Raw genomic sequence first — 10093 nt, forward strand, 5'->3', positions numbered from 1 at the left:
CCAAATCGATGTTTTTCGACCCACTGTCTTCGCCCTGTCTGCCTGACATCTGCTACGCTGATATTTACAATGATCTTGTCCACACAAAATCAGCCTATTCTCACGAAAATTTGAAAAACTTCAAGAGCTTGGAGGCTTATAAATACTTCGTTGCTGGTTGGGTGAAACAGGTCCTCGTCCACGAAAATTCGGCAGGAATCTATCTTGTGCTTGGAAAGGTGAGTTACGAAATTTTCAATTCAAAATCTTTTGTTATTGCTAACATCCACTGTCAAGTCTAGTGTATTTCATGTCGTTTGTCAATGGAGTTAAGGCTTTTAATGTTTATATGGTTTAGCGATAGCACTCTCACTACATACATACGTGTATGTTGTCGGCGATTAGCCTCGCAATGATGTTAATTGTGGTTATTTGTCAGCCCCGTAGACGAGGCCAGTTTCTTTCACTTGGTACCAGCTAAATATTATTCAAAAAATAACGATGGTGGAAGAAAGGGAAGTCACAAACATCTTGAATTTGAAACTATGTCGTACTACGTCGTATGTTGTCGGCGATTAGCCTCGCAATGATCTTAATTGTGGTTATTTGTCAGCCCAAAACCCTCTAAGTATATCTTAAATGCATCTTACCGGATATAAAATGACTACTACATAGTCTGTGATGATTTTTTGGTGCCCAGTTTTCACGTCGAATTGCAGCCGTCCATTTCGCTCTCTTTGGATCCCTCGGAATACGGTAAAACTTCAAGTCTCTCCTTCCATCTTCTCTGTTAGTGCAACCAACAGCCACACACGCCTTCACCATTTTGATTATTAATGTTAAGGAGTAGAAAAACACGACGTAAATAGGAGAAATGTACGTAGCCGTAACAGGTTAACACTATGTTTTGACGGACAAGTGGGCGGTACCATTCAGGAGAGCGGAGTTGTGACGTCACGTGGGTAGGGTCTATACTGTCCTCCCCATGTGAGCTAACTTCCCAATTCATTACATCTGTATGTCGTTGTCTCGAAATTACCAAACGAAATTTACACCTTCGTCTTCGATATTACGGATGTACACTACAACGCATATCCGCGATGTTACGCTGCTCATTTAACATGGTATTCACAAACGATTAGCATGCGTAAGCTAACGCTTGCTGTTGTAGCGCCGATGGGATCAGAAAGGTTAAGACCGTGGGAGACTCCGCAAACTCATGGTTTCATGATGAACAATAAGTGGCAAATTAAGCTGGTGGTTATGCTGGTGTTGTGCAGTAATGAGCAGATGTGACTTCTGTGGCCAGAAAACACTCAAGCGGCGCAGCGCGCACACTAGATATCATCAAATAGCAATCTAGATGTCCTATGTTAGATCCCATGCCAACTCTCGCGCGCACACACTAGATATCATCAAATGGCAACCTAGATGTACTACATTAGATCCCATGCCATTAGCTGCGTGAGCCCAGAGCGACGCGTAACCCATATACTACATTGATGAATTACAAACCGCCACGACTGAATGGAAGTTAAGCAGGCCAAATCAACCCATATCAGTGACTATAGATAATGCTGCAAATACTGTTAATTCAGTACATGTTACAAATGGACACGGACCACAAATAGGATGTTTAAATATAGCTGCTAAGAGAGCTGCAGCAATCAACAGTGTGACCCACTTTACAAACAGTAAAAAAGCACTTATATACAACATTTTTCTTCAGATCAGTAAGAAGTAAGCACATAAATATTAAGCACTAAAATGCTTGTTTAACCCTTTAACACCGAACGTGTCGGCAGCGACGCGTTTACGCATGCCGTCTTTGAAGCTTCGTCACGCTGTAATTACGTCACCCACGTGCCGCTGGTTGGTCACATTTGAACGTGCGCAAGTTGATGTCCACACCAGTTTTTATTTGAAGTCAATCGACCAAGAAAAACGGGAGATAATGTCATTTGAGTTTTATAGTTTTATTGCACTCATAAATATGCATTAAAACGCTGCATGGACCATGTATCTATCTCCATATCTCCATCATTTCTTGTCCTTTTTCAAAACCGAAAGCAGCACAAAAAAACTACAGATCCCAAGACCGTTGTGATGTCAAGAAGGACGAACCGAATGTGGACATTTTTAATAAATTTCCGAGCGAGGAACCAACTAAGGAAAAGGAGGCATTCGAAGCAAGCAACGGTCGGTGTTGTGCACCGGTTCGATTGAGCGAGCGACTTTGAAACGTGCAGAATGAATCTAAAACTAAATTTAGAATAAGCTAATGCATTATTTCATTAACTCAAGGAAGAAAATGAGCCGTATTTGTCGTTGTTTTCCTGGGACGAGTCGGCGTCTCGGCGAGTAGAAGTGACAGCAGGGCGCTAAAGAGTAGGCTGTGTGACGTTGTGTGTGACGCAGCTCCGTGACCTGTTCATGCAGAAGCTTTATTGAGTGAGTAAAAAAAAAACAAAAAAAAAACTTTATTGGGTCGTATGCCAGAAAAATTTAAATTGAACTGAACTACTTGTCAATATTTTTGAAAATACTTTTTTCAATGTTATATATATTTTTTCTTCACTATAATCTTTCAATTTTTATAAAGATGAGTGTTCGAGAAGCTTGATTGCATGTACATATATACTTTAGATAAGGTGATGGGTATAATACCTAACTTCACAAAGAGATATCCTCCAAACTCTTTTTGTATTAGATGATATATATTTTTTTCCTCATTATTTTGCACTGTATATAACCTGTTTTGACCATAGTATGTGTAAAGGCCAAAAACACCTATGACCATACTTGCTGTTTGTGTTGAATTGTCAAACATAAAACTATTTAATCTTATTTTTTTCCATTGAATGTTTATCCTAACAAGTTGAATAAATATTATCAAGCTTCAAAACGGTTGGTCGAGCATGTTTGGTTGTCAATGGGACATCAACATTACAAATTTTGAAAAAATATTTTGGGATTTTTTTTGTCTTTTTGGGTCCAAAATGTGGATTATAATTGGTCAGTGAAGAAAACAACAGTTTGGACATGAAGTTCAAGGTGTCCTTAAAAAAGGGACCCAACTTGGCCATTGTGAAGATTTTTTTCTTTGAAATATAAAGGCAACATCAAATGCTTGCAAATTTGGCCAAAATAGGCTTAGGTGTTAAAGGGTTAAATGATGGCACTGTTATTTTTGCTTGTTAGCAAATAAAATAAAATAAAATAAAATAAAATAAAATAAAATAAAATAATAACAGATGTATTTTCTGTTTCAGAGCATTATATGTATTGAATTGTATCGAAAATCGTACCGAACCGTGACTTAACTGTATCGTTGCATCCGTTATATGCACATATGTATGTATTTTTTTTTTTTTGCAAACAGAGTGGTATCGGAATGGTATCGGTATCGGCCGATACCGCACAGCCAGGTATCTGTATCGGGCCCCAAAAATGGTATCGGTGCAACACTAATAATTACTTACACAATGCTCATGGGTGCTGAAGCCTATAAAATCAGTCGCACCCAAGCGCCAGCAGAGGGCGGCAAAACTCCATAAAACACAAAAAGTGAGCGTTTCACTGCACTGTCATTTAAATCTGTCTGAGCGGGGCATCTGCGTTAATTGCGTCAAATATTTTAACGTGATTAATTAAAAAAAAAAAAAAAAAAAAAACGCCCGTTAACGCGATAATTTTGACAGCTCTAATACATACATAAAATCAATTCCCCAAAATGTTCATAAAGAAATCAAATACACAGTATATATATCTTGGATTTTCTGACCTAACGAATGGATATCGGTCAAATTATTTTTTTCCTCACAACTCTACTAAAAACTAATGTTATACCTTGATTAACCAATATTCATCCATATCTAAAGTGCATCGGATTATAAGCCGCACTGTCGGCTTTTTAAAAAATTGAAGGATTTTACATGTGCCTTATAGTGCAGAAAACACGCTAGTTGATGTTGGCCATGCCCATGAGCAAAATAGTCAAGTCATCAGGGAGAAAATGCCCTCACCTGTCGTCAGGGACACGGTGTGCGAATGGAGCGCGGGGAATTGCGGGAAGTCCCACGCGGGGTCCATGATCAGCGTGTCAAGGATCTGCCGCAAACATTTGAAACATTTTTTTCTTTTCTAAAAAAAATAAAACCCAGCAGCGCAAGCTGGCGTTGACTTGCCTGCAGCACGCCTAAGCACGCGCACCTGATTGCTGCTGACAGGAAGGAAGTGCTCGTCGCCCGCCATAGTGCCTGAAAGAGAGGAGAAAAAAAGTGAGATTTATGATTGCCCCAAGTGGGGCTGAAACAAATTATTCACCGATCATCCATTATTTTTGCCTTAAGTCGACTCATTGGCAAGTTATTTACCGTTCTATTACACGGGGCTTGACATTTCAGCTACAGATATGGTGTTTGGTTCCAATGCACGAGTTAAAAAATATTGATACAGTGGTAAGAAAAAGTATCTGAAGCTTTTGGATTTTCTCACATTTCTGCATAAAATCAGCATCAAATGTGATCTGATCTAGTGCTGTAACGATCAGTGGCGGACTTGGCAATTTTGGGGCCTAAGGTGAACATATCCAGGGGCCCTCTTCATGGGTTAAAAAGGTGTGAGGAAAATATGTTCCGGTACACTAGGGCTGTCCTAAACGACAAATTTTCTCCTGATTAGTCAGCCGACTAGTCGACTAATCTAATAATTTTCTTTTTTTTTACCAATTGAGCAATGAAATTTTTGTTGACGCTTATTAATTCACAAAACCATTTTGGAACACTTAGATTCTTTATTAAAGTACAAATAATCATGTAAATAACAATAATTAATCACAAATAAACAAAGAGGTTAAATGCTGATAGCATTTACTAGTGCAAAAGAATGGAAAGTAAACGGATTCAGAAAACTGACTTTGCCTTTCCAACGTTATTCAAAACAATTCTTAAAAAAAAAAAAATTCTAGCATTATTATTATAGTATAATACTATATATAATAGTAGTATAATAATTATTCATTGCCAATCATATTTGTCATAAAGAGTGTCATTTGTACGGAGCCCCCCGGGTGCCATGGTACAAAAAAATTAAAAAATCGCTAATATGTACCCACAGTTTACTAAACTGTACCCCCAGTTTACTAATCTGTACCCACAGTTTAGCAATCTGTACCCACAGATTACTAAACTGTACCCACAGTTTAGCAATCTGTACCCACAGTTTACTAAACTGTACCCACAGTTTACTAATCTGTACCCACAGATTACTAAACTGTGCGTTTGGAGTCCCCACCAAACATTGGTGACTACTGTTTCTGGGTCATTGCTAAACTGTGGGCACAGATTAGTAAACTGTGGGCACAGTTTAGTAATCTGTGGGTACAGATTAGTAACTGTGGGTACAGTTTAGTAAACTGTGTGTACAGATTAGCAAACTGTGAGTACAGATTACTAAACTGTACCCACAGATTAGTAAACTGTGGGTGCAGATTAGCTATGATTTTTTATTTTTTCTACCCTCGCACCCGGGGGGCTCCGTACATTTGAAAGCTATTCTTAGTGTAGAATCTGTATTCTGTAGTATTTACTCAACATATTATAATATTAATTCTGAAGTATGTGGGATTAACTCCAGAAATCGTTATTTATATGACGAACATGACGTGCTTTTATTTTGAAATGTTCACCGGAGGTACGTTCGCTAAACCGCTAACCGTATGCGTTAAAGTCGGCAATAAAGCACTTTTCGTCATTGCTTGTGGCGTCACTAATCGATTTAATTTTTAGCAAATACTGTTAACCAGCTGTTGAGTGTTATTGTACGACTGATCGGAACTGTACTGCATTGTTTCACCACAGGGTGTGCTGTCGTGTATTTTATGTTCGGTGAGAAGAAGAAGAAGTTAAAAGAGGCATGTTCTCAACTTCTCCCTCACTGCACTTTGGCTCTCGTGGAGAGCACGTTCGTTCACGTGTTCGAAATAAACGATAGCCGACGTGCAAAGTAGCAAGTGAGCTGTAAAAATAGCAAACTTAATGGCGTGAAAAACGCGGGAGAGCTAAGTAAAGCTAACGAACAGCTAAGCGGAGCTAAGCGATGCTAAACGGAGCTAAGCTAAGCGGTGCTAAATGAAGCTAAGCGACTGATACGCGGTTCGTTGTTGTGAACAGTCCATTGTAGTACGTGTGTGTGTGCTTGTGGGGGGTAATATAAATGCAGCATTCAAATGGCTTTCTTTTTTCTTTTGTTTGTTTGGTATTATACATGACAAATAGTTGGGGGTGCTACTGGCTCCGGTGGCCCAAGCCCTTGCTCGTTAGGGCAAGGGAAGCTGGCTGGGGGCCCCCTACTGGTTGGGGGCCTAGGGCGATCGCCTACTTTGCCTGAATAGAAGATCCGCCTGTGGCAACGATTATCGATTAACTCGAGTATTCGATGAGAAAAAAAAAATTCGAATGAAATTTTGCTGCCTCGAGTATTCGTTTAATTAAAGTGGCATTGTAATGGTTTGTTTTGAAATGTTTGCCTTTAGTTTTATTGATTTGTGTGGATACACTACCCTCTAGTCCGCCTCATTTCACATGGCTGAATCCAGCTGCTCCCTGTTAAGACCAATATAAGATAAGTTTTGGTTTGAGCTAATGTGTTTTTTAATGCGTTCATATTTTAGTTTAAAGGTAAATTTAGCCGTTTTTTGCGGGAATACGTATGTGTTCGAACTATTTGTAAAGAGCATTGTAAAAAAAAACGCTGGCATTTTATAGCATTTAAACTAGCGGACTTTTGCTATGTAAGTTAGCCAATTGCTCTTTTGTTGTACATACAGTATATCCTAATTTATTTTTTTATACCATTTCAGGCCCAGGTCAGCTATTTTAATTTTTTATGTTCCTTATTCGATTATTCGAACTAACTAGTTCATCGATTAATCGACTACTAAAATAATCGATAGCTGCAGGACTAATCTGATCTTTGTCAAAATCACACAGATGAAAGAAACAGTGTCGGCTTTAACTAAAACCACCCAAACATTTATAGGTTTTCATATTTTAATGAGGACAGTATGCAAACACTGACAGAAGGGGGGAAAATAAGTAAGTGAACCATCACATTTAATATTTTGTGGGCCCCCCTCTTTGGCAGCAATAACTTAGCAATAACCAGACGCTTCCTGTAGCTGCAGATCAGTCTGGCACATCTATCAGAACTAATCTTGGCCCATTCCTCTATACAAAACTGCTGTAGTTCAGTCAGATCCCTGGGATGTCTGGCATGAATCGCTGTCTTTAGGTCATGCCACAGCATCTCAATGGGCTTCAAGTCTGGACTTTGACTTGGCCACTCCATAACGTGTATTTTGTTTTTCTGGAACCATTCTGAAGTTGATTTTCTTCCTTGTTTTGGATCATTGTCTTGTTGCAGCATCCATCCTCTTTTATAGCTTCAACTGTATAACAGACGGCCTCAGGTTTTCCTGCAAAACTTTTGAATTCATTCTTCCATTAATGATAGCAAGTTGTCCAGGCCCTGAAAGAGCAAAGCAGCCCTAAATCATGATGCTCCCTCCACCATGCTTCACGGTGGGGATGAGGTGTTGATGCTGGTGAGCTGTTGCATTTTCCCTCCACACATGACGTTGTGTGTTACTCCCAAACAAATTCAACTTTGGTTTCATCAGTCCTCAAAATATTTTGCCAAAACGTCTGTGTAGTGTCCAAGTGCTTTTTTGCCAACATTAAACGAGCAACAATGTTTTTTTTTTTTTTTAAGATATTGGAATGTGCCAGTGATTTCTGAAAGTCTTTGGCAGACACTCTAGGGTTCTTTTTAACCTCTCTGAGTATTCTGCGCTGAACTCTTGGTATCATCTTTGGTAGACGGCCACTCCTTGGTAGAGGAGTGTATGTTAATAACATTTATGTTCAAATAATGCAAATTAAAATTGCTCTTAAAACCCGGATATTTTTTTCTGGAGGTTTTCAAAATGTTTAGTAGTTTTGTAAAATAAAGCTTTGAATTGAGCAGTGTAGGCTGAACCAATATACATAATAGTATAAACCAATACAGATTTATTTTGCATTGATTATTATGAATGTCCCGTCCCCAGCAAAAAGTGTACATGCAGGTTATGCTGTTATAGCGTCCCTACCAATGTTGAGACCAAACCTACGCCCTTGCTCGATAATCATTGTATCGCCATATCATCGTTATCGTGAGCTGTATTGCAAATCGTATCGTAACGTGAGGTACCAAGAGGTTCCCACTCCTAGCTTAACGCAGAATGCATGACAAACATCTTCTATTTGTTTTTGTTTAGTCAACAAAACCAGCCGACATTTTCCGTAGTTCTCCTTCATATATACTGTACAACAACTACGACAGTCATAAACGTAGCTTTGAAGAAGTACAAGCGAATTTGGAACATCCGGCCAACTTTCATGAGTTGAAAACAACAAGTGCAAGCTAACAGTGTGCCGATTCTGTCGCATTTATCAGGTCAAAAAAGGTTCGGCAAAAATCATGGGAATATTTTCTTTCAGTACACGATGAGTACACTTGAAATAGGCCGGTATTGATAAGCTAAATTTAAGTTAAATGGGGAAAAATAAGAAGGAAGATGCTACATTTAAGCTAACCGTTCACTCTGTCAGCAAGTTTCCACAACGGCGTTTGTAAACTTCTTCAAAATGATACAAAATGTTATATTTCATCACATAATTTTATATTCCGGCCTGAATTAAGATGTTTGGACCATTCACCCTGACGTTTTTGCGACTTTTAACAGCGGCGAGACATTGAGAACAACATTTGGTATCTCAAAAACTCGCGCCAAATTACTAGCAAAGACCTTCAATTGAACTTAAAGCGCTTTTACACAAGTTTTTTGAATGTTTAAACGTGACAGGACATTTTGAACGTCCAAGTTTTAGATTTGAAGCAGCGCCGAGTGCCCGATAAGGAAGTGCACGACAAAAGGACAAGTCCGCAGACACTTGACAGGCACGCATGTCCAGTCTCGTTCGTTCTCGTCTACGCCACGAGATTCCCTGCTCGCACCCGAGTCTTCTTACCTTCTGAGTTCATTCGGCTCAATTCGCGAGTACATTTGACGGAATCCACACGAGCGGCGTCGCCATTTACGGCCGCGTGACGTTGTCGGTTTCCGCGACGTGACGCAAAAGCTGCAGAGTCGAATGTTTCCAAGTTACCGAGACGAGACAAACCGGCGGGTGACACGCACGCACTCGATTTTCTGGTTCTCAATTCGCCAGAAAAACAACAAAGAGCACTTGCCAGTACTAAAAAACTGATTTTGCTTCCCTTTGGGAAATTCCCTGTGACGCACTGCAGAGATAGTAGTTGAGAAGATGTCTTACTCCGAGCCAATTTTGTAAGATGAGAAACACAGTCAATCACAGCGTAAAGTTCGCACAGGTGGATAAAAATCAGCCGAAATGACTATTCTCCTGTTATGTTTTAATAAAATATACAAAAATTAGAGACGTGGGTTCCAACTTGAACGTTTAGTCAACGTGGGTGTTGTGCATCTATCTTGTAACATCTCGACAACAGTAACTTTCTCTACTTCTCAATCCGATGTACAGTAGTCGAACAAACACAGCCCCCTAGTGGTGCGACTGTATTACTCCATTGTCAACACACGCTTTCAAAATTATTACCCAAATTCAATTAAAAAAGACTTATATTTTGAAAGGATTTGTGATGGATAAATAATATTTAAATAAGAAACCAGTAGAATATGACATTTCTGGAGAAATTGCAACGGTAGCTCAAGCTTTGCTGTGATGGGTTGTATATCGGGTCACTTCCTGTTGATTTTGAGGCATCTCGGACTTCCTCTAGATACCGGATCACTTCCTGTTGATTTTTAAGCTGTACAGGTTCACTTCCTGTTGACTTTGGGGCATTTCAGGTCAAATTCCTGTTCATATTAGGTTACTTCCTGTTGATTTTTAAGCTGTACAATTCACATCCTGTTGACTTTGGGGCATTTGAGGTCCAATTCCTGTTCATATTAGGTTACTTCCTGTTGATTTTGGGGCATTCCAGGGTCACTTCCCGTTCATAACAGGTCACTTCCTGTTGATTT

The 10093-nt window shown here is 39.4% G+C and overlaps 1 protein-coding gene across 2 annotated transcripts in view; it reads right to left on the reverse strand.

The window, feature by feature from the left end:
- Positions 1-9312, reverse strand: part of LOC130924334 (nuclear factor NF-kappa-B p105 subunit-like) — a 28042-nt gene extending 18730 nt beyond the window's left edge. The window contains exons 1-3 of one of the 2 annotated variants that reach the window (XM_057850806.1): positions 9054-9312; positions 4192-4238; positions 4005-4089 (exon numbers count right to left, since the gene is read on the reverse strand). In XM_057850806.1, coding sequence (XP_057706789.1) covers positions 4005-4089; positions 4192-4238; positions 9054-9066 — 145 coding nt within the window. In that variant the 5' untranslated portion in view covers positions 9067-9312. Of the gene's footprint in view, positions 1-4004; positions 4090-4166; positions 4239-9053 lie in introns of both variants that reach the window. The other variant, XM_057850810.1, reaches the window with a different exon arrangement.
- Between the last annotated feature and the right edge of the window lie 781 nt (positions 9313-10093).

Source organism: Corythoichthys intestinalis, chromosome 11 (assembly GCF_030265065.1).
Source record: "Corythoichthys intestinalis isolate RoL2023-P3 chromosome 11, ASM3026506v1, whole genome shotgun sequence".
Lineage (NCBI taxonomy): Eukaryota > Metazoa > Chordata > Actinopteri > Syngnathiformes > Syngnathidae > Corythoichthys > Corythoichthys intestinalis.